Source organism: Sminthopsis crassicaudata, chromosome 4 (assembly GCF_048593235.1).
Source record: "Sminthopsis crassicaudata isolate SCR6 chromosome 4, ASM4859323v1, whole genome shotgun sequence".
NCBI lineage: Eukaryota > Metazoa > Chordata > Mammalia > Dasyuromorphia > Dasyuridae > Sminthopsis > Sminthopsis crassicaudata.
This window is the reverse complement of record NC_133620.1, coordinates 207,059,094-207,084,935: the sequence shown is the minus strand read 5'-3', so window position 1 is coordinate 207,084,935 and position 25,842 is coordinate 207,059,094. Positions and strand designations below refer to the sequence as shown.

The following is a 25,842-nucleotide window of genomic DNA, read 5'->3' as shown; positions in this document are numbered from 1 at the left end:
ATCTCTAAAAATGTTTTAGATAGTTTTCTATTGCATCAAACTTCAGTCCCAAGAACAATGTCTTTCAAGTACAGTTATATTAAATGTTTTTTCCAGTTTGATATTTTACTAGAGAGAATCTGAGTTCCAAGGGAGAGGTGAGTTTTTAGAATCTCTCCTGAAAGGTGATTAAAGATTAGATCCAATTTTCAGTGATGCAAATTATTTATGTTTTTCAATAACGGGGTTAATTTATAGATTCCATTTGCCATTTGAAACAAGCAATACTTTCTGCTCTGAAAAATACTGATTTTTTCCCTTCAATTTATGCACATATGCAATATATATCTAGATATATAGTATAATGTATATAATATATAGACACATATACATACACACACACACACACACACATATATATATATACATATATACATATATGTGGAGGAGAAATGGTCTGTAATGAAGGTCTCTGATTTGAAAATGATATTTTTTAGCTGTATGTAGGCATGCTCCTTAAAATGAAGATATGCCAGGTGTTGGATTAACAGTCTGAAACACTCTAGTATGCTACCCATTTCCCATGGTTTCAAAGTCCACAAACAACAACAACAAATTATGACAACAAACAATAATGAGTTATTAAATTACAAAATACACTTATGACTTCTTGTATTAGGTCTTAAAGTCTTAAAATACCAGAGTTCAGGCTCTAGACTTAGAGATTTCAATATTAGACTTTTGAGCTCAGAAGCACATAGTGGAAATAATCCTATCTTTACTCTTTTAGTTTTTTTTTTTTTTCCTCAGTGTTAAAAACAAAAAACTCCAAAAGTCAAAGCACCCTGGGACCACACTAGCTCAAGGTGGTACAGTGAGGACACAGATAGGTAAGTATTAATAGGACCTCATTAAAAGGTAGTTGTGTGACAAGGACTTTGAGAGCAAGGTATGAGCAGGCCCTGGTGGCTATGAGGCTGAGTGATTTAGTAACTTGTGTTGGTGTTGATAACTAACAAACCACTGGAAAGTCCAAGATCTTAATGTAGCTCTTGTTTCCAAATAGGGAACAAAACCTTATCTACAATGTACACCTTACATTAGACCTATTTCATTAATGATGTATGACATTAACTGTCATATTTGCCCAAGTATAAAGGTTACTACTACATTCTATTGGGCCCACTCTATATATTGCCTTATTTAGGTGAATATGCTTTTCAAATCCCTCAGTGAGCCAAGTTCACCTACTAAAAGCTTGATTTCAGTGTCTTTCCAATATTGTTTATTTCCCTTTCAGTTGTCTTTCTTTGAATGTGGGTACATTGAGTCAGACGTTTACGGAAATTGCCACTCAGCAGGATGTAGAGAAAGGGGTTGATTCCACTGCTGGCATAGCTGAGGCAGATAGAGAGGTAATAGCTCACATAGAAAGTCAGTGTTGGTTGTGCCATCTGCAGATTTACCAGCTGGATCACATGATAGGGTGTGGCACTCAGGACAAAAACTCCCACCAGCACCAGGACCATTCTCGTCAATCTCAGAACCCTTTGCCTGGGAATGCTAGGATTATAGCTGCAAAGAATATGTCAGGGAGAAGTGAACACATAGATCAGGGTAATGGTAAATTAGAAGAAAATGCTTTCATAGAGTAATAAAAAGTAGAATACTAATACTAAATAATAATTAGAACACTAACATTGATGGCTTCTAAAAAATTTTCAATGGAATACACATCTTTAAAAAATTTACCAGGCATATAATATGAATTCACTATTAGATATATTAAATTCCTAAAATTTATATTTTGACAGAGCCTTAAGCTGCACGGGCAAAATGGGGCTTTCTCCCAGAAAACTAACATGGAGAGATACACTATCACCTGGAAGACATGCTTTTCTCTTATGGATACTACTATCCCATTGACTCACCTAATGGTGCTGTAGCTGTCAAAACTACTTCCAGACTATGACCTATTTCTTGGCTGGGGTACCTTTCTCTTGAGGTGCACTTTTCCTCTCATCTCCTTCAGGAGGGAGACATGCACCATTCATTTCCTTGCATACAGTCTTAGTCATACTGTCAGTATCATTACTACCTACCACCCCTCTCTCACAAGTTCCAAGTGAAAATACCCCTAGTTATGGCTCTGCATTAGATAGTGGATTGAAAATTTCTACAAGTGGGTCTAACTGATATCTACTCTTGTGGCTTTTGACTTGAGGGTGATAGTTTAAAAACATTGCATCTTCCTGATATCATATGGCCATATAAGTATACACATATATACTTATACAGTTCCATGTTGTCATAACACACACACATAAATGTCAGCATGGAATCACATAAATATATATATATATATGCACATATATACATGTAATAATGTAATATATAAGAATTTTAGGATATATATAAATATGCATCTGTACAAACACACATATGTACATCCTAAAAGTCTTTGCAGTTTTAAGCTTTAATTATTTGAAATGGTTTTGGAAGTTTCCTCTATCAATGTAGGTTGGCAACTTTTCTGAATTTATAAGCATTTCCTAGATGGCAGTGAGAAAATAGGTCTTTTCTCCAAAGTTACAATAGCTAGTATGTATCAGAAGCAGGACTGGAACACAGGTCTATAGGTCTTTCATACATATACTTCTCCATCCTTCTGTCTGTCTCTCACATTCATAATATGTACTCACATCATATATATACTACACACTCACATACATACTCACTTAAAATGATAATTATATAGCTACATTGCAGGTATATTAGGATACATGAAGTTTCATCAATCAGAAAGATAATAAAGTAGACTCTTACCATCCTGCTTTCTTGTTTTGTTGGTACATCTCCCAGGTATAACATAAAATTAAAATGTAGCACACCAAGATCAAGGGCAAAGGGAAAAAAAATGTTGTTATAGTCAAATAAAGAGTGTACCTGCAAAGCAAAAATATAAAGAGAATGATCAGATTGAGAATTTACTTAATAGTTTATAGCTTACCATAATGTTTCTTCAGACTTGGGCAAACATAGGAATAAATTGTCCAAGATTCTTCATGTATGTTTCTACATGAACAGATCTGGGAAAATTTCTTCCAAGTAATAGCACATGGATGTGTGGATGCTGAGTAAGATGAACAAGGATTCTTAACCTTTTTTGTGTCTTAGAACTCTTTGGCAACCTACTGACCCCTTTTTTCAGAATGTTTTTAAATGCATAAAATAACATATATAGGATCACAAAAGACCAAAGTTTTATTACAATAAAGATGTAATTTTTTCCCCATTCAAGTTTATGAACTCCTTGAAATCTATCCATGGACCTGATAAAGGACTCCTTTACAATCCAGTATTTGCCCTCTTTCTGCATCTCTACAGTGATAAGAGTGGCCCAAGTGGAGATACATAGAGAGTGAAAAGGAGCTCCTTTCTTAGGGTGATTCTTGCTGTCAATTCAGTTAAGATTATTTAATATTTCTCCAGAGTAAAGAGGGATACTTGGACTGTGAATATGGCTATTTTCTTCACATGGACCAAATATGAAGCAGCTAAATGGCTCAGCGGATGGAGCACTGGGCCTGGAGCTAAAGGAGATTTGAATTCTAATCTGTCTCAGACACTAGCTATGCAATTTTGGGCAAGCCACTTAGTGTTGTTTACCTTAATCCACTGGAAGAGGAAATGACAAGCCACTCTAGTATCTGCCAAGAAAACCCTATGGACAGTATAGTCCACAGAATAATGAAAAAATCAGACACTAGTGAACAAGTGAAAAGCCATATAAATTTGATGTCCTCCCTGACAAATTTGTTTCCTGATTGCCTCCTTTTCTATTCCCAGCACTTAGCACAGTGCCTGGCACATAAAAGGCACTTAATGTTTATTGCTTGATTGATCATGAGTGGAAATGATTGCACCATATTGAGGGATAAGTTGTTTCACCTCCTCTCTCTGCTCAGGGAGTTGCTTGACATGTTTACTCCCAAGATCAAGTTGTGGTATAAAGCCCTAATGCCAGAGTGAAAAGGGCAGACAGGAATGGAAACAAAGGTAACTATCAGAACAAAATGCCTCCATTTCCATACTCATTTCTTCCTTTTATTAAGCTCATATATACTTGTCTTACTCCTGCTGTTTAGGAATTTTTAGAAATTATCCTTTGGGATAATTTATATAACTGTGTATAACTGGGATTAAGAGAGAAAGGTAGCAGGGAGAAGCTCTTTCAAGATACCACATCTACACAGATATGTTTATTTGTGGCCATTACTTTCATTGCAGAACCTAGGTACTTAGCCTCTCAGTCTTTGGATATCTAAGGCTAACACAAATGATTGGGTAATGATCAGATAAAACTATTTTGATCAAGTGGGGGAAAAAATTTAGCCAAGTGGATTATTTTATGTACTACAGCTAAAAAAAAAAAAAAATCTCTACCTCTACCTGGTTATCTTAATATCTTGAATAGTACTTTTCAAATAGCGGGGAAAAAAGCTTAGATTTAGAACTGGAAGGAACATTGAAGGTCATCTATTCCCATTCTCATTTTATAGATGGTGGGGGGAGTTGACAAATATTTAGAGACAAATGATGGTCACATGGGCATCTGGTTTTCAAAATGAATAAAATCAGGAAGATTTATCTTCATGAGTTCAGATTTGGTCTTAGACACTTACTGGCTATGTGATCCTGGCCAATTCACTTAACTTTGTTTGTCTCCCTCATCTATAAAATGAGCTGAAGTAGGAAATGGCCAACCACTCCACTATCTTTGCTAAGAAAACCCCAAATAGTGGGATGAAGAGTTGTATATGATTGAAATGACTGAATAACAACAACAAAAATTGCCACATATCTCAGAGGTAGAATTTGAACCCAGGTCTTGAGTAAGTGTTACCTAAAGACTTGGACCCAAAATAGCCCACTAGTGCTGTCCTGGTCTTGACTGTAACAACCCAATCTGGCTAATCTAGTGTGTTTCTTTAAAACAAACATTTTAATATGTTCTAAATCATTTTAGTACCTGAATTTAGGCTTTTTTATAAAGATTACCAAATGTACAGGTCCTCCCCCACCCAAAATGAAAGTGTCCAATTGATTGTGGAAAACAAGGAGATGAGAGGAGAGGAGTGTGCTGAGTACCTTGAGAGGATGCTCTCCAATGCTGCTCACTCACAGACAAGTGGGATGAAGTACTTGACAACTTAATTCCGCTTTATTTTCTCTAAGTTTTAACAACTTACCAAAGCACATCATCAGGGGATGCTAAATCAAAAGCACAACTTTCAAAACCATCTTTGAATTTGATGACTTTCGAGTAGATCCAGACAGGCAACATCAGAGCAAATGAAGCTACCCAAAGGCACAAATTGATGCGGATGGTCTTCGACCTTGTTCTCAAACTGGTAAGCTTAAATGGCTGGACGAGAGCCAAGTACCTGTAAAACCAGTTGAGAAGGGTTTGTGAACAATCAATACAAGCTCTGAGCTCTAAGGATGAAAGGTTCATGACAAGAGTAAATTATTAGTATTATTATTCTCCCTGAAGTGCAATTCTATCATGGTGAAGGAAAGTAATATTTTTTGAAAGATGGGCTACACCTTTAGAGAAAAACCTTTTCAGTCTGGAAGTCTAAATAAACCACTCAAACAAATAACTTCCACTACAAATAAGAGTGATAATAATAATAATAAAAAATCTTTAGGCTGAACTTTACCTTTACAACATTGTCCTTTATAGATATTCTCTGAAAATTGGATTCTGATCAGGGATTTCCTTCTGGAGGAAGTGTCCCTACTATGTATTCAAGAGCATTCACTTCTGAGCACAATTACATTAGTGGAGAGAAGTTTTTTTTGGGGGGGAGGGGAACTGGAGGGAGGAAGAAGGGAGTGAAAATGCCATAGAAACATAAGGGAAAATGAATAGTTTATCTTTAACTTCTTTAGTTCCTAACAGAATAATATAAGTATAGAGTTGGAAGGAACATTTAGAAACCATTGAGTTTATTCCATATCTTGAAAAATAAACCACCCTCTACAACACACTTGATTCATAGTATATATCCCTTGTTTGAATAAAACCAGTGAGAGAGAAATCCACTCCTTTCCTTTTTTTTTTTTTTTTTTTTTTGTATAACTAATTTTTGAGATGCATCAACTATGTAGATAATTGCAGCTTAGGTTGAAAGGTTTGTAGAGGGCAAAATAGTATGGAAACCACTTTAGCAAGCACATGATCTCCTTGCCAAGAGAAAGACATGACAACCAAATACAATGTCAATTAGAGAGAGGAGAAAACAAGTCTATTGAAAGCTATTTTTAATCCAGATAAACTAAGAACGTTTATAGATATAATTGGAAGTAGAAAAACAAATAGAGTCAGCATGTATCAGATTTGCTAGAATTTCTGTAGCAGTGTGTTCTCATCATTGAAGACAACCAACAAATTTGTATTCTAATACCTCAATACCATATGTGTTTTATAAAGATGTAGCAATACTCCTAAGAATTTGAATTTGGGAAGACCAGCTGCTTCTGACCAAATACATGCAGAATAAAATCCATGCTGGGGTTGAAATACTATTAAAGATACTTTGAGGTAGATTGTCAAAATATTTCAGAGGAAGGAGGAAGCTTCTAAAATAATAGGAAAGATAATGAGAAATTAAGTGAGAAGTAGCAACTAGTGACTGATATATTTACTTCATCTATAAAATATTTTAAAAACTGTTGTTCAAATATATAGAGGATCTTTTTGAAGGTAATGTGCAAAAGAAACAAAAAGGTTTTTGCTGATGATTTCTCACATCAGACCATATTTTTAGAGTAATACAATTGAATGAGAAAAATAGAGCATTTGAAATCTCACTGTGTGTATTGTTTATTGATTCTTTTTAAAAATACAGTTGATTTGCTATTATAAAACCTGGTCTTCAAAAACCTTCTTCAACAGTGTTTCCCATGCATATGATAGATGCCATTATCATTACAATTTTGTTTACAGTTTTTTTCCATTACCCCTTTTAAGTGATGTATAAAACAGGGAGGCCTATCCTTGTCAAAAATATTTGCTAATATTATGAATGGCATACTATGCAGAATACAGATTGAAGAAGAATTTTTCTATAGATGGGAATATATGACAGATGATTCTCTTAGTAGGTGCCATTGTGCTATTTCTATCAAGCCTTGAAATGAACCATGTCACATACTTACTTTATTGATGTCATGAGCTCTGGGTGTTTTCTTCTCTCATGCAAAGACTATGGAAGGTTCAGAAAATGTTGATTTTTTAAAAAATAAATAGTATGAGTTTGAGATCATTGAACCATTATACAATTTTTCAAGCAGAGTTTAGCTTGCTCTTTTGTTCAATGATGGATTCAGCTCATAATCAATTTGTGAGAGCTGCTCAATATATAAATAGTGATAGACTAATTCATCTAATAGCATGTTCTAATTTGGGCAATATACTTTCTTTGTCCATTTGCTTTTTTCCTAAACTAATCTCTCTTGCTTGGCCATGGATTTCATTGAAGAAGACTTGTTTGAGCATACCTGGCAATGGTAAAAATATGTGTGAGAAGCAGGAGACACATGTAGTTGATCACAGTTGTTTATTATCTTCAAAACTATTTTGATGTATCATTGATGCAGGTATAAGAGAAGCTAGGGAAGCAAAAACAATCCCTCTGTGTGTGAAATTTTCATGTGGGGCAATTTATGTATGGCTGTAGAAGCAGGCAGAATAAGTTGAAATAATCCAAAGAGTGGCAGAAAGGGGGACAGAGGGGAAGAGATGGACATAGGGAGAGAGAGGGGGGGATGGAAAGAAAAGATAGGGAGAGGGAGAGAAAAAGGGAGAGGGAAAAGGAGAAGGAGAAGGAGGGGAAGGGGGAGGGAAGAAATGAAGGGAGGGAGGGAGGGAGGGAGAGAAAGGAAGAATAAGAATTCTGGGAGCCAGGTATGATTGCCAAAGCAAACATTGGGAGGAACTCTGAAATTGTATTCCTTGAAACTGTCCTTGACTTTTGGGGTGAGCCCTGAAACTCTCCTGACAGGGACCCACCCTTGGGGCAGTTAAGTGGTTTCATTAAGATTGGCCCAGGACTACTCCCTACTTAGCTTGAACTTAAGTGGTCTCATTTAGCTAGAGATCAGGACCTAATGTTTCTATTGAGTAGCTGGCTGCATCCTCTATTAAGTTGAAAATTAGTCCAGGACCATTCCTACTTAGCTCAAACTTAAGTGGTCTCATGTAATATTCTTCTCTAAAACGTAATGTTCTCTGGGAGCAGGTTTCTTGGGGGCTTCTGGGAGCAGCCTTCCTTTCAGCTCAGTAATCACAAGTGAAGCCAGGTATTAAAGTCCAAATCCTTTTTTATCTCCTTCAAAGTCTTATCTCCTTCATGTGGAGTTCTGCTAGTTTTTCTTAGAGGCCTTCTGTAGTCTTGGTTCGGAGAGCTTAAGCTGCCTTCTCTGGCTTCTGAATCTCCTGGACTTCATGAACCTGGCTGAGGCTCCGAGAGCTTCTAGTGGGCTTGTCCTTTCTGGCCTTGAAAGCTCTTCCTTATATATTCCACATTGAGTATACACCAATCATTATATCACTAGGAAACCATTATTTGTTATAGGATTGAATCAATGCTAAACTAGATTTAACTACTGTACCCTCAATTCCACTTACTTAGTACTTTGTTTCAAGTTCTAGCTTATAACAGTCTTATTCTACTGGAAATCAAGGTCTGGGAGCAGTGACAACATTGAAGTAATTTCATTCAGTTGAAATTTCAGTTTCAAATTTCCTATTTAAAGGGCAATTTGGGGGCTCATTCTTTGCAGAGGCCTAAAAGCAGGAATCATGCCATGCCAAAGGACCTGTCTGCCAGGACCCCTGCCCGATGTGCAGACATTCTTTTCTCAACATTAACCCCTCTTTACTCTCTGCCAGGATTTATCTGCTAGGACTGTTATCTCTCTGTCAGGACCTTGTCACTAAAGAAGTCAGTCTCCTAGCAAAAGCTGACTTCTCAGTGCCAATAAACTTCCTTTTGCCAGTCTATTATTTCGGGTTGGTGAATCTTTCATGTTGGACCCATGTCGACCAAAGAGGGGGTCCCACAACTCTCTGCACTGCAATTAATCGCATCATTTGGTTCAATAACCTCATCATAATGTCATCAAAGATACCTTTAACACTTAATCATGATGCATTTACTAAACAAGAAGGCAAAAAACAATAATATAATAGCATAATAGTCTACCCACAAATCTAACATATTTTCCTACCAATCAGATAATTTTCACTAAGGAAAGTAAGCAAAAACCTATAGGAAACCTAGAACAGAGGCATATGAGTAGGGAAACCCATATATCCAGGACAACTTAATTCTGAATTGCTATCCTTGATGTCTTTGATAGGAAACATTCTATACTATACATCACAGCTGTTCCTCTTTTGGGTCTTTCCCCCATCCTTTTGATATACAGTCACTTCTCCAATTACTAATATTCTTAAGTCAGTATGATAGTTTTAAGCTCTTTTGGTGAAAGAAGAAATCTTAATTCTGTGGTCTTCAGGGCTATTAAAATCTCCCTTGGTTGAATCCTGAAGGAGCATTAGTTCTCTCAGAAAAAAACAATTCCCCCAAATCTGTAATCCACATAGCTATTTGGAAAGGGTTTTTCTTTCTAAGGCTGTAATTGGCAGTAATGAGTATAGTAGATAAACATCTGAGGGGTTTCCTACCTTGCAACTTATAAGAAATAACAATAAAAGGCAATTTAGTTTGGTCTTTCCCTTCTATGCTTAGTATTTAAGCAGCAAAACTTTCCTTCAGTCAAATAATTTCCTAGAAGGTACAAAGAATGTCTTTTTCCACTAAATAGGATTTACTTAGTGCTAATCACTTGCTCTTCTCTCTTTCCTTTTCTGCTCAACTTTTGCTTCTCCTCAGTTCTGTTTCTATATTGTTCTTGTTCTTTGTTACTATTTTTGTTAACTTATTCTAGTAGCTATCAATTCTTGACTCAAAACAGAGCTAGCTAGTATATGACTCCTCTCTGTCTTAGGATGAGAAATCAATATTTCTATAATGTACATCATGGACAATCTAGAATTGTTCCCAAATTACCAAAAAGTTATGGTCAGCCAAGTTTTCCACTATAAATCTCAAAATCTGAACAACCATATATACATAAATGAGCTGTTGGGAAAAGGGATAATTTGGCCATCTTTCCTTTAGTAAGCACTTTTTTCTCTCAGAGGCTGCTTTTGTCAGTGTGTCTCATATACTTTTCCCCCTTTCAATACATGAAAATATACAAATAAAATGTGAGGTAGTTTTAATACATTTTTATGTATTGAAAGATGAAAAAATGCATACATGTAAAAATACATATATTTGAATTCTAATGATGTCTCATTAGAATATAAATTTCATGAGGGCAGGAACTTTGTATCACCAGGCCTAAACAAATTAGATTTGTGATAAATGCTTCTTAATTGGTTGATTGACTTTACAGGATATTTAGACCAACTTCATTTTTAAAATGAAGAAAAAGAGACATAAAAAAGTAAAATTATTTGTCCAAGATCACATGTTATAAGTGAGAAAAGTAGGATTTGAATTCTGAATCCTTTAACAAGTCCAGTGTTCTCTCTAATGTAATACACTACCTCTTTAAGATAGGCCTTTGATTAAAGGAAGTAGGTGAATGATATTTCATGTTCTAATTTTGTCCAAGAAATACTAATAGTGTAGGAGAGAAGAACATTGTCAGATTTTGATGTAGCTCATTACCCTTTTGGAAATGCCAAAGCACTAAAGGGAAACATATCCAACTCCTGTGATCAAATAGTCTGGACTTTGAGATCTGTCAATGGCATCAACTGGTCTTGTTCCAAAGAATGTTTGCTCTTAGACTATGGCTTCAGGTATTCCATATACTTTACTTACAAAGACTACTATTACTGAAAAGCCTGATTACATATTTTGTTTTCCTTGTAAATATCCTGGAGACAAATAAAATGAGATGGGAGCTGAGAGGCTCTGGTCTACCAGAATGTGCTTGGACCTTTCCTTTCAAGGACTGAATAAAGGTTTCCTCTTTATATCTGAAGATGCCTCTGAGTAGTCAATTTGGGTAACGGGATCTTGCCTCCACCTATACACCAAGTTCCCATTATCTATTTTGCTACAGTAGTAATGGATTGTACTTAGGGTATCAATCATCCTCAATTATTTGGGAACACTGGCTTATTTGAGGCTTCCTGGATCTAAACTAGTGGAACTCTGTTCCACATTTTCTTAATATTTTTATGTAGCCAAAACCAATCTGATTTTCATTGGCCACTAATAGGTCCTAGGCCAACCCCCATTTGGACATTATTGGGTCCTAATCCACTCAGATTGAATGTAAATAGCAGTCATTTCTGCTTTTTCCAGAAACCCTGAGGGTCCTCCCCTCACATGTTTATTTATTTATTTAGATTATTATTATTTTCTTTTGAACTAGGTGAAAGAAGAGATTCTTTGCCTCAGTTGCTACTTAGTCACAGAATGGGTGCAGTCTTAGTCAAATTGAGAACTGTTGGAGACCTTAGCTTAAAAAGACTTAGATCACCCATTGCATTCAGAGCCATCTCTAGTACTAATCTATATCTGGCCTCTGGACCCTGGAGCCTGAAGGGAAAAGTGAAGCAGGTAATGTTGCACAGCCCTCCCTCACATAAATTCAATTCACCTGTATGTCAAGGCATCAGCTCCCTGATATCACGGTTCTCTTCAAGAATAAAGGACAGGGGCAACTAGGTGACACAGTGGATAGAGCACTAGCCATGAAATCAAATCTGATCTCAGACACTTAACATGTCCTAGCTGTGTGACCCTGGGCAAGTCACTTAACCCCAATTGCCTCAGCAAAAAAAAAAAAAAAAAAAAGAATGAAGGACAGACAATAACAACAATATGTAACCATAATGATTTGGGGATTCCATTAGAGCAAAATCCCTATATATCATTCTGGATGCACTGAGTCCACTTTGTGACTAAAAATACAATTTGCAGACCTGGATTTCAATCTGTGGCAATGGAACAATACAGAATTAGCTGGCCTGCATCAAGTTTGGGCCCATGACTTTGACTGCATTAGCTTTGTACTCAAATGAGCAAACTAGATGCAGACATGAGAGTATTAAATTATGGAGAAAAATGTATGCTTTACATTTTGAGAATTTTTTTCAGAAATATGTTAAGAGATTAAATATTTGTTCTTAAGAATTGATGTAAACTGTATCCCCTTTAATCTTTGGGGGAAGGATAGTCCTGGGTTAGAAATCTCAAACCCTCCTGGCCTTTGGGAGAGGGCCCCACCCTCCTTTTCATAGGGGAAACTACCAGATAAGTAATCCTATTCAATTGGAAATCTTGGCCCTGGGGCATGGTCACCACCCTCGATTGGAAGGTTCCCCACCCCTACCTCCCCATCCCCCAGCTCCAGGCCAAGAAGCCCCAATTTAATCAAAGGTTTATGTGCAAAAGTCCTAACAAGATTTTGCCAGCTAAAGAAGTAAACCCATTCTTGCCACAAACCTCAAGCCTGTATTCACTGGAGTTTGCAAATTCTTTCACAAAGCCTTCCGACTGGCCAGGGCATCCCATTGCTGTCAGAAGATCTCTCAACCCTCATTTCTCACACCTCAACAGTATCAGACCATGTTACTCACCCCCAGTTAATTCCCTTTTACTTATATGGCTAATTCAAAAATCATCTGTTAGGTATTTAAAGTCCTTCATAACCAGGTTTCTTTTGTATATTTATAGTCTTTCCCCCACCCCCCTATATTGAAATCTATTCTTTGTCTCTTTGCTATTCCTCAGACATAATATCTTCCAACTCCATGCATTTCCCTTTATTGTTTGTTCCTTATGGTTGCAAACTGCTGCAATCCTTTCTTTCCTCATCTCTATCTTCTGTTTACCCTGACTTCCTTCACTCCCAGATAAAATCCTTTCTTCGGCAAGAAATTTTTCCATATCACTCTTAATTTTGGTGTGTTCCCTCCGTTGATTATCAACTTCAGTTTATTCTGTTATCTGGTTTGTGCAGAGTTGTCTGCAGGTTGCTTCCCCTCCCCATTAGACTGTGAGATCCTTGACAAGGTTTACTTTCCTTTCAATTCCCAGCCTTTAACACAATGTGTGGCATATAATAGACACTTAACAAAAGCTTGTCAAATTGACTTAACATTAGAGTAAATGACCTATGCCGACCTTGCTGCTCCATAGGTCACATATTTGTATAGCTGCTCACTTCTTCCCAGCTTCAAGGATGTGCTCAGGAAGATAAATGCCAAGAAACTCATAATTCAATTCAATTCAATTCAATTATCATAAAATACTTGAAGCATTACTGAAGTTCCCAAAGCCTGAACAATGCCTCATACTTTGATCCAGTGGAGTCACAGATGCCCAGACATTTTGTTTATTATTGAGACTCTTGTGTCTCTCCTTTCTGTGAGGAATTAACTGAGTCAAGACATTTTCATGGGAAAATAGCCTAATTGTGACTTGAGACTTTATAATAACAAATAGAGCTATAGCTAAAAGTTGCAGGTCTTTGTCCCTTCCTATTTCCCACCATCTCTTAATTAACATTTAAATACTTGTTTTAAAGGTGATGATGGCTTTGAATTCTCTTCTGCTAGGATATTTGCTTGTCCAACAGTTCTGTAAATTAAGAGTTTATTATTATTGACTTGTATTCTTTTGTTTCTGGGTTAGATTTCCATGATTATGACCGAGTGAACTCTGTAAAAATTGTGTAAAATAATCACTGAAACCATGTCCCCTTTGATTTGCAAAAGAAGAAAAGATCAGGGTTTCCCAGACTCCAAGAAATCTAGAGAGAGGGTCCATCCTCCCAGGATGGGAGAAGCAATATTATTCAAGGGCAAATCAACTCCCATTGATCTTTTGGGAAGTTATATCCTCATTCAGGAAATTCTAAATTTTCATTCAATTGAGAAATCCTAGTCCGATTATCAATTCAAACCACCTCAAATTTTCTCTTAAAGTGGGTCTTTTCCAGTCATTCTTTGCAAAATATTTCTTAAGAAATAGGCCTGCCAAGGGGAGAAAGCATCTTAGTGTAAAATAAAATCTCTTTTTTGCCACAGCCTCTGGGGTTAGTGAATTCTTTCCCTTCTGAACCTGCATCTCTTGTAGCAGAAGGGATCTCATTCATTCATTCACACACCTCATCAATTAGAACCCTCAAACAATGAGAGAAAAGGCCAGCCTAGGGAGGTAGGAGCTTTGAGGGCTTCTGTGTTTAGGCTATTTAATCTTGAGTTTCCCAGTTTATGCTTTGCACTTCTTTGTTGGCTAACCTCTTATCAGATGGAAAATGCCTTTTCTCATAAGATTCTTTTTTTTTTTTAAATTAATTTTATAATTATAAATTTTTTGACAGTATATATGCATGAGTAATTTTTTTTATAACATTATCCCTTGTATTTATTTTTCCAAATTTTCCCCTTCTCCCTCTACTCCCTCCCCTAGATGACAGGCAAGCCCATATATTTTACATGTGTTACAATATAACCTAGATACAATATATGTGTGTAAATACCATTTTCTTGTTGCACGTTAAGTATTGGATTCCGAAGGTATAAGTAACCTGAGTAGATAGACACTAGTGCTAATATTTTACATTCAATTCCCAGTGTTCCTTCTCTGGGTGTAGTTGTTTCTGTCCATCATTGATCAGCTGGAAATAAGTTGGATCTTCTTTATCTCATAAGATTCTAATAAACTCCCTTTTGCTTTTTCTTACTCTGAAATCTCTGATTCTTTTTGTGGACATTACTGTCCCACACATTTCTATGGGAACAGCCATTAGGATTTTGATTATAACATATTTCTCAGTCCTTTTTGGCATGCTGTCCCTGTGGTTCCTAGCATGTGCATGTGTGGTTAGAGCAATGGCTGAGGTGAATGTTTTAATTATGTGTACTGAAGAGGTTAAAAGGAGATAGCTCAAGATACAAATGATTAATAGGAAATTCCTGTCTTAGGAGAGGTTAAAGGAGATAACTTGAGACAAATGATTAATAGAATTTTAGAAATTCTTGTCTTATTTACAAATCTCTCCAGAACCTCTTGGATAACATCTCTATACAAACTTTGTTTTATGACCCTGATTATGTATAAAATGAATTTCTAAAATTCTATTCCTTGCACTTGGTTTTTCTTTGTGCCTGCTGACTTTGTTCTGGCATCCCCTAGAAGCCAAATGCCTGCTTATCTCTTTACTATCAATAAAGACTTTATTTTAACACAGCATTGAGTATCAAATTCATTCGATAACTGAACCCACCCTTTGGTACATTGGGAAGGAGAGAGAGACAATCAGACAACCAGAAAAGAACTGATCCATCTCGGCTTAGAGCCTCAGTTTCTCCTCATCAGTACCACTTTAGATGTCCTGAAATAAGACTCTATGTGCTATTGGCTGCTATGAAATAGATTTCTAATGGTTTAAGATTCTTAGATCTACAGTAATGGTATCAAACTCAAATAAAAATGGATCTTTGCTGATGTATACTGGCTTAGAAACCCATAAATTAATATTCTCTATATTGCATTGTATTTTTACTTATTTTATTAGACATTTTTCAATTATATTTTTATTTGGTTCTAGCCCTACACTGGAGTTTTGCCTGCTGTTTTGATACTTCTGATTTATAGGACTGAATGGGACTAGGTGAAATTTTCTCAAAAAGTCTATGAGATACAGTAGGTCAGACCTTTAGCCTAAGTCACATGATCCCTATTCCCAGAGGTCTGTGGAGCTGGAAGATCAGGCCTTAAACCCAGGTTGCAGGAAGTCACATAATCTCTAGGTCTAGAGGTCTCTAAAGATCAGACCCTAGGTCAGCTTCAGGAAGTGATAACCAACAGGAACCAGACAACACTGGTGACCATTGGTCATTAATATTTATTTCCTTTTTGTCTAGCCAATGAAAAGACTTTGGTCTTTTGCTATTTAACCAGTTTTACTATTTCTGGGTTAAAGATTCCTTTCTAATTCCCAGCCCCCATGAATCCCAATGGGAGATATCCAGGCTTTCCCAGTCCCCATTTTAATGATCTGCTCAGGTTTCCCCAACCCCTACAAACAGCTTCCTTCTTATCTAAAAACCCATTGAATTCTATTCTAATTCTAACCCTGGCTGAAACTCAAGCCAGAAGCCAACATGAGACTCCACCACGGGCCCCTTCACCAAAAGCCCTCCATTATAAAAGAGGGAAACTGGAGTCCACTTTTTGCAGGAGCCTCAAACATGGCATCCTTACAACTGGCCATGTAAGGGTTCCTGTCCGCCTGGTGCCAGCCCTGGCCCTGGCATCTTTCTACTTTTACTACTACAATTACTTCCAAACCCCAAATAGACCTCTTTTATCAGTCTAGGTTTCCAGGTCTGTAAATTCCTTTACAGAGAACTCTTGCACCACTACTAGATCTCATTTAACTCTGTATCCTTGTGCCAAATCCAAAAGAGTTGCAGGGGAGCTCTCTTTGACTCCCTGTACCCCGAACCTGCCACTAGACCTCAATTAACTCTAATTTCATTCAGGTACCCCTTACCTAACTCTCATCAAGGTCTAGCACATGTTGGGAGCTGAGATGCCTCCCCGGTGTGCTGGGCCTCTCCCTGCAGGGACTAAATAAGTGCTTTCTCTTTGTACCTGAAGATGTCTCTGATTAATTTGGGGAAGAAGGTCTAGAACCCATTCCACCCAGTACCAAAGACAATCTTCTACATGGGAAATACAAGGGTCCTATAAATATACTCATAAACAGGTGTAATAGAAAATCTCTTTAATTATTCAGACCCAGGATCATCGTCAGAATCATTTGTTCAGTTTCGCTGCCAAGGGCTTTTGGATTCTCTGTCTTGCTTTCTGGCCTGTTTGTTTCATTCCACTATTATATTTAGAAGTCAGGACTGTGTGAGTTGCTGGGGGTTCTAGAAGAAGCCTAATTATTTTCCCATCTCTGTTCTAGTCATTGCTTCATAAACTCTAATTGTGGGCAAAAGGGATTCTCTTGTGAGGAGGAAGAGACAGAATTGCCAGGAGGAAATACAAAGTAAGCAAATGAGAATCCAGAAAATAAGTATGATATAACAGTAAAAGATATCAATAAAATAATTTTAAAGGTGAAATTAAAATAAATTTAATGTGAAATTAAATCATGTAATAATGAAACCTGAAAAAAACCCGAACCGGGCAAATTTTTTCCTTCAATTAGTTACTATAGTGAACAACAAAAAGAAAACAACTTTATTGTTGAAAAACAATCACTAGTTATGTCTGTATTTGAAACATCTCTGCTGAATGGCCAACTTGTAAAATCAAATTCAAAGCACATTTGCCTACCTGTCCAAACTCATTACAGTCATGATAGCACTGCATGAAAACTGGTTGCAGGTGTCCAGTGAGGTAATGATGGTACAAAGAGGACTCCCAAATACCCACTCTCCTCCTCGGGCCCATTGATGAATAAGAAAAGGCATTCCAATGATATGGACCAAATCAGCCACGGCCAGATTACAGATATATATGTCTGGGATAGTTTTTTTTCTAGACCTAAAATAAGTAGAGAAAGATTGATGACTAATCAAAAATGCTTTTTCAAACCCATGACACTTCAGGAAAACTATTATCCTAGAAAACATTAAAAATGGTGTGCTTAACAGATAAAAACTGATTTACATTATTTAAATTTTGTTTAGAAATGTTAAAACTTTATTAAAAGCTTCCTATGTGCCAGATACTGTGCTAAATGCAATGGATACAAAGTTAAAAAAAAGTACCTGATTTCAAGGATCTTAATTTTTTTTTTTTTTTATCAATCAAGCAAACATTCACTAAGCATTTATTGCATGCTAAGCACTGGGATATATTCTCTAAAAAAGAAATAGTCCTTTCTTCAAAGAGTTTACATTTATGTTGCTCAATAAACATTTACTAAAGACCAACTATATAACAGACACAGTGTTGAAGTGCTGGGAATGCAAAGAAAGACAAAGAATAGTCCCTACTTTCAAGGAACCCACAGTCTAATGGAGGAAGAAAAAAACAAAACATACAAACACAGGCACATATAAAACTATATTAGAGGGGAGTATTGGGATGATGGGAATGGGTGTTTGAAAAAATAAAGGATTTGTGCAGGGTCACAAAACTAGTTATGTAGCAGAGACAGAACAGAGGCAGAACTTGAAACTAGCTTTTCTTAACTCTGATGGAGGCTGGTCCTCCATATACTACATTAAGCTCTCTATTGCTCTTTATACTAATAGTTATAACATATAAATAAGTAGGGGATGGAAATGAGCTTCCATCTGAGGACCAAATAATGTCTTAATAAAATAAGAGTCTTGTTTCTATTCCAAAATAGAATGACTGATTAAGAAAAAGAAAAAGAGGAGTTTGGAGAAATACTTGAATTCTATACCCAATGGCTCTTGATATAGTTTTACAGGACACCTATGGAATGATCTCTTTGAACAGTGTGGAGGGAAGCCATGGATAGAGATGAAGCAAATGTAACTAAAGATAGGAAGCAGGGCAAGAGTATTTTAAAACTCAGAAATAGTATCATGGCCTTTACTATATATTATCTTTTATCTGGTCCTTATTCAAAGCCTTTCTAACCTGGTATAGGACTTAGCAGTTTGTATTTGGCTGCCACAGCCTTCAGGGGACCATCTTGTACAATGTTATACATGTTACAATTTTAATAGAGATGGTGTCAGGTAGCATCATATTCTGTTAGGAATAATGTATTCACATTTAAATTAGAATACAAACTTCATGATCATGTTCTAATTATTGCCAATGAGATTATTGTATCTTTCCTCTGTGGTGAAAATGTTCCTGGTTTTAGAGTCAATGCAATGATGATATATCTCTGAGCCATTAATATCTCTAAGGAAACACTTTTTTTGTTCTCAGGGTCAAAATTCAGGGTTTCTGCTCTGTTTACTACATCATTTAAATTTTTTTTCTTTTTTTTAAACCAAAAATAAAGTTTTTTTTTTTTTTTTTTTAAACAAAAAAGAACTTTTGAGGCAGTTAGAAGACATAGTGCATAGAGCACTGGCCCTGAAGTCAGGAGGACCTAAATTCAAATCTGACCTCAGACATTTAATATTTAGTAGCTGTGTGATCCTGGGTAAGTCACTTAACCCCAATTACTTCTAAAAAACAAACAAAAAATAAGTAGGAAAAGTAAAAAAAAAAAAAATGAATAAGACTCAGTGTAACTGGGTTCACATTCTGTCTCTGATACTATCTATCTCACTAAATCTCTCTGGACCTCAGTTTCTTAATCTGTAAAGTGAAGGTATTGGACTATATGTCCCTTAATGTCCATTCAATTCTAAATCTATGATCCCATAAATAGTTACCTATAGTTTATTGATAATTAATTATAGCAATGCTAGCTGCCATAGTAGATAGAGTGCTAGAGTTGGAGTCAGGAAAACCAGAGTTCTTTTGTGCCACAGTTTCCTTTTATTATCCTGCCTCAGTTTCTCTAATTGTCCTACATCAGTTTCCCTAAATTGTCCTATCTCAGTTTCCCTAAATTGTTCTGCCTCAGTTCCTTGAATTGTTCTGCTTCAATCCCCCTGGTTGCAACCTCCTGCTCCTGACCATTAGGACCAATATAACTTAGGGCTGGCTACTCTAAGGTTATAAACTGTCAATGTGTAATCTCAAGATAAAGGGGAGTTCAGACATCTTGACTCCTAAGTCCTCCTAAACTTATCAGAATTTATGGTCCTCACCCCTCACTCTGTCAGAACCGGATTGATGGCCCATTTCTGGAAATTCCCATGCTCACCAGAGTTTGGACTCCACCCCCCTGCCTTTGGCTACCATGATCTTAGAGCCACATATATAAAAACTATTGGAATCTCACATTCAATGCTGCTGCTGCCACTCAATGCTTTGAGACATCAGCCCTGGGACCAAAATGGATCCTTTGGTCCTAGTAAATCTCTCTCTCTCAGAAATCCAAATAAAATATTAAAAACTCTGTAATCTCTATCTTGCCTCAGTTTCTCCAGCATTACAATTCAAATCTTTCCTTAGATGTTACTACATGTGAGATATTGGGGAAGTCACTTAAACTCACTGTGTCATAGTTTCCTTATCTGTAAAATGAAGAGGTTGCATTTGAAGGCTTCAAAGATCCATTCCAGATCTAAATCTATGATCCTACTGTCTGTGGCAAAAGTTATTTATTTTATAATTTTTTTGGCAAGGCAATTGGGGTTAAGTGACTTGCTTAGGGTCACAGGAAGTGTTAAGTTTCTGAGGCTGGATTTGAACTCAGGTCTTTTTGACTTCAGGGCCATGATTTATCCACTGTACTTTCCAGCTATCCCAAGAGTCATTTTTTAAAAAAATGACTTTTTTTTTTTTGTTTAAAAGAAGAAAAAAATATATAAGTGTAGTGAACAGAGCAGAAACCCTGAATTTTGACCCTAAGAACAAAAAATATGTTTCCTTAGAGATATATTGGCTCAGAGATTCCTAGGCAATAAATGCAAAGAAATGCATTTATTAAATATTTCATTATTGCAAATGACACTATGCAAAACAAAAATGATGGGAAAACAAATCCTTTAACCTGCTATGTGTATTTGAAATGTTGTTATGGTTGTGGTTTCATTCCTCATGAGCTCCTGTGTCTTTTGCATTTTGTGTGCCTGCTCATTGGTGTGGGTGAAAGAGACACATATTGGTCTGTGTTTGTGTGTGATAAAATACAAATACATTTGAAGAGTTGCTTATCCCTGTCTGCCTATCCAATAGGTAGGAGCACATAAATCTACATTTTGATTTATTTTTCCAAGTCTAATCCCTCTTCACATTTCTTGCTGTCAGGCTTCAATAGATAGCTTTTCCTAAACATACTAAGTGTTTAAAAGAGAAATGCAGAGAAGTGGTTTTGTTTTTTCAAGATGGAATTATATTCTAAATGTGTTCCATTGTTCACTTCCTATTTATCACTTTCTATTGGGGTCAAGTATGGGGTTCTTGAATGTGATTACTGATCTGCAAACTCTCAAGATGGTAATTTTGACTCCCCAAAGTTGTTTTTTTTTGGTTACTTAAATGACCTATAATTTCATTGATAGTTTTTTTGAATACTTCCTGAGAGATCTGAGTTCCAGTCTTCCTGATTGGTCCTCTGTGTGTTTTGATTTTTTCATCTGAGTCCAGTGCTCTATATACTATGTTGCCTCTTGATAAGTACATTGGATGGAATGTTGGGCTTAGAGTCAGAAAATAGGTTCAAATTCCTGACTTGGACACTTACTACCTGCATGACTCTGGAAAAGTTACTTAATTTTTCAAAGCCTCTCATATTCTTCATCTGTAAAATAACACAATTGAGCTCAGTGGCCTCTGAGGACTCTTTTTGCTCTAATTTATATTCCCCTGACCCTTCATTTATCATTATTCCAGTTTAATTCTCCATACATATTTCTAGTCTTCTTCTGATAAACATAGGCATTTACTTACAGCTTATCAATTATCCATCCGACTTCAGGGTTTTAGGTTTTTTCACCTCTCTAATATATGTAAATGTGTAATTTCTTTTCCCTTATTTAAATAGAGAGACAAGAATGCCTAACAAGAAAGGCTAATAAGAATGCACTAGAAACACAATAGAGTATTTTGTAAAAATACAGTCTTAGCTAAATACCTAGCAATAAAAGATGAGCATTAAGTTGCTTTTAAGTGCAGCTTGGCAGATTGAAGCATTTATTTTAAAAGCCACATTAATATTCCTTTAGCTAAAAAGGTTGGCTCTTTTCTCAGAAATTCTTCATCAAATGAGGATGGCTTGAAGAAAGGAGAGAGTTTAACAAGAGTAATAACAATCAATATATGGATTCAGGTATTTTGAATAAGCAATTCTTTAATACATTTAGAATCATCCTATTTTTATATTTTATTAGTTCAAGATTGATTTTTTTTAGTTTGATTATTTTTTTCTTTTAAAATAAATAATAATAGCTCTTAATTTTTCAAAATACACTCAAATGTAGTTTTCAACATTCGCCCTTCAACACCTTGTGTTCCAAATTTTTCTCCCTCCTTCCCCTCCCTTCCTTAGACAGCAAGTAATCCAATATAGGTTAAACATATGCAAGCCTTCTAAACATAGTCACATTTATCATGCAGCACAAGAAAAATCACATCAAAAAGAAAAAACAAATAAGAACGAAAAGAACAAGCAATCAAACAACAACAACAACAAAAAGGTGAAAATTTTTGTTGTGATCCTCTTTCAGTCCCTCTCTCTGGATGCCTATCCAAGTCATCACAAGTCAATTGGAATTGGTTTGAATCACCTCATCATTGAAAAGAGTCCAGTCTATCAACAGTTGATCATCACATAATCTTGCTGTTGCTGTGCACAATGTTCTCTTAGTTCTAGTCATTTCACTCAGTATCAGTTCATGTAAGTCTTTCCAAGCCTTTTTGAAATCATCTTGTTGATAATTTCTTATAGAACAATAATATACCATCACATTAACTTGTTTATCTATTCCTTAACTGATGGGCATCCACTCGATTTTTAGGATTGATTTTTAATAGAAAATTCACTTTCTGTGTTCATTGCCCTTTTCCAACTATATTTCCAAAGCCAGTTTTAAGGATAAGGGGAAAAGGGAACTACCTAATCATGGAGCGACCGAATGTGTCAGAAGAGCCCCTTTAATCAAAATTATCCCATCAGTCTACCAAGGTAGGAAATTCTGAAATTCTCCCATTGGAGTTTAACTGACTGCTATGTAATTAGCTGTGCAGCAATCTAAATCAATAAAATGAACCAGATCATCATTTAGACAGATCTATGATCCAGACATCTAAATATGGGCAAAGAAGGAAACCGATTAGGAGCATGGTGGTAGTAAGTCTAGATCATATCCATGGGAGAGTTAAAAAAAAAAAATCATTCATAGGCTCATAGATTTAGAGCTAGTAGGAAATTCAAATTCAGATTGTCCAGCTTCTTTAGTTCTCTCACTTAACCCTGTTGGGTTCAGTTTCCTCAACAGTAAAATGAGCTGAAGAAAAAAATAGTAAATCATTCTAGTATTTTTGTCAAGATCCAAATGGGATCAAGAAGAGTCAGACATGACTGAAAAATGACAACAGCAGCCACAAAACCAGAAATGGAAATATAGAATTTTAGCTTTTGTTTATACTTACATTGGTAGAAAGTGACAGAACTAGGTTCTTGATGAGAAAGGCTAATTAATCACACAGAAAGCATAAGTGAACTTTAAGCTTCTAAATTCATGGGGGTGGGGAAGTTGCTTTTCCGCAAACTAAATATCTATCTATTTACATCTATATCTATATCTCCCTATGAATATTTGACTGAATTTTGAGTTTAGGAATAAAGAAATAAAGAGAAAGCCTGGTATAGTTTAGAGATGGAGGATTTGGGAATATGATGAAAACTTATTAGTTTCAGGAGGTTCTCAGTTCAACTGATATAGAGATAGTTTTTATTAAAAGGCAGAGCTAATCATTCTGTTGCCTTGCATCCTTTGGAGATCAGAATATAGAGCAGATAGATCAACTCATTTTTCTGATCTACAATTCAGAGGAGGATTTCCTATAGGGAGCAATTCTCTGGTTGGTCATCTCCAAAACCTTTTGAGATTATCATTTCGAGAACTTCCTCTTTGAAATCTCTCTTCATTGTTTTAGTAGGTAGTTTTTATGTTGGAAAATTCATCTCTGCAGTCAACCTTTCAGGAATGGCTGATCTGTAGATTCTTGATATGCAATCTGTTACCTGCTCATAGTCAAAGATTTCTCAGCTTGATAGTATTTGCCAGAGTTGCACTTGGGTGCCATTGCCCTTCTAGAGCCACAGCTCCATTTTGGTGTAAATGAGGTATAAGAATCAAACTTAATGGTAAGTTGCATAATGATTCAGGTTAACAATATGTTAATGTACTAAAGATGCTTCAACTTTAGCTCTAAAAATTCACCAACACACCATCAGACATCGAATATAGTTTTGTCCTTCATATATATATATATATATATATGAGACTCAGCCACTCTCAGCTGCTGTACTTACCTGATAAGGTTCCATTCCTGAAAAATTGATCAAGTATTTTAGCAAATATTTTAAAGACTTAAATGTACAAAGTACAATATTGTGTATTGATTTGAAATCATTGCTTAATACTATTGAGAAAGAAAAAAAAATGAGTCTTTAAATTAATTCCCATACCTTATTATGGTGAACACAATGAGAATATTCCCTACTAGACCTGTGGAACAGAGAATTCCAATCAAAGATGGAAGAATGATGGTCTCTGCTGTACTGATGCTCTGATAAGAGAACTCTCTGCTTTGGGACAGGTTCAAAGGGTTGGAGGTGCTGTTCCAAAAGGAAGGCTGAAATGAATTCATCTTTCATGAATTTTCAGCAACTAAAGCTGTAACAGCAACAGAAAAATGAATTATTTACTGAATTTCATAATGTAAAGATTTCATTTTTTAATATCAAATTCTTTCAAAGTTAAGCTGAGAGTTAAAAATTACCTTTCAGATATATTCTGCCACATGCTATGGGAGGGGAGGGAATAAGTAGGGAACATTTGGAAAATATATTCTCTACCAAATGTGGATAAAATAGAAAAATTCAGTACATTGTCTGGATATTGGAGTCAGACAACCCAAATTTCTATTCATACTTTCTTCTCTCTTATTAATATCCTTTTTGTTACCTCAGATTAATTTCTCCTAAACTTTAAGACATCACTCACTTATTTCAAATCTTTTTTCCCTCATGGCATTCATTAGTTATGATAACCTTAATCTGGCAAGGCGTTGTGATGCCAAAAACACAATGAATTTAGGTAATATTCTATTATGTGATGTTACAAAGACAAAGCAGCACTTGGATAAAGGCTTGTCTAAACTGACTGAAGACTCTGGCTTTGATTTAACTCAGTCACAAGATGATGATGCTCCAGAGAACTATAAGATTATTTGGAAACATTCATATAATTAATTTTAAAAACAATTATCTATTTGTTTAGTATCACATTGATCAAGCCACTAAAGAAAAATTATGGGTACAAGTTACAGTTAAGAAGAACACTTTTAAAATATTTGTATAATAATTTGAAATGAGACATATACCAGCAACCAGAAACATTCCTAAAAGCTCTTTACTAATTCTGTTTAAAATAATCAATCGATAAGCTTTTATTAAGAAGCTACTATATGGCAGACACTATGGTGGGAACTAAATAAAGACTGCTCAGGTAAAATATTGTTATTTGAAAGTGACTTTTGTGCATGGTCTACTACTATATAGAGTCAGAAATGACAATTCAAATAAGGATATAGCCAAATTTTCCTGAAGAATTTTTATGGAAATTTTAATTACTTCCTCCTTTCCATCATTTGTTGTCTAGGACCTCAGCTTTCCCCAAATATAGCCTAAAGATATGTGACTCTGAGAGACTTTGCTGAATAGTCTCATTAAAAATGAGATGCAAAAAAAAAAAAAAAAAAAAAAAAAAAAGAGATGCAAGTTTTAGGATTAAGGCTTTAAAGTTCAATCTGTCTTGCTTCATGCTAATAATTTTCTTCTAATAAAATGAAAAATTTTACAAGACAAAATTCCTCCTCTTCTATAGTCCTTGCTGTCAATAACATCTATTTCATTCAATTAAATTCAACCTAAATAATTTCAATAATTAAGTACTTAATGTGC

At 35.7% G+C, this 25,842-nt stretch overlaps 1 protein-coding gene across 1 annotated transcript; it reads right to left on the bottom strand.

Moving 5' to 3' along the window:
- Positions 1 to 440: 440 nt before the first annotated feature.
- MCHR2 (melanin concentrating hormone receptor 2) lies at positions 441 to 24,549 on the bottom strand. Its single transcript, XM_074265421.1, has 5 exons — positions 24,346 to 24,549; positions 17,439 to 17,648; positions 5,232 to 5,426; positions 2,806 to 2,925; positions 441 to 1,554 (listed from the first exon to the last, which is right to left on the bottom strand). Exons 1-5 carry the CDS (start codon positions 24,525 to 24,527, stop codon positions 1,230 to 1,232), a joined length of 1,032 nt encoding a protein of 343 aa, XP_074121522.1. The 5' UTR covers positions 24,528 to 24,549; the 3' UTR covers positions 441 to 1,229.
- Between the last annotated feature and the right edge of the window lie 1,293 nt (positions 24,550 to 25,842).

Bases quoted from the DNA above. Each gene is read 5' to 3' on its own strand.
- MCHR2 (XM_074265421.1), bottom strand. From the start codon at position 24,527: ATGAATTCATTTCAGCCTTCCTTTTGGAACAGCACCTCCAACCCTTTG. The intron at 5,427-17,438 runs GTAGGCAAATGT...CTGGTTTTACAG, and splicing joins ACTGTAATGAGTTTGGACAG to GTACTTGGCTCTCGTCCAGC. The intron at 1,555-2,805 runs GTAAGAGTCTAC...TATTCTTTGCAG, and splicing joins CAAAACAAGAAAGCAGGATG to CTATAATCCTAGCATTCCCA.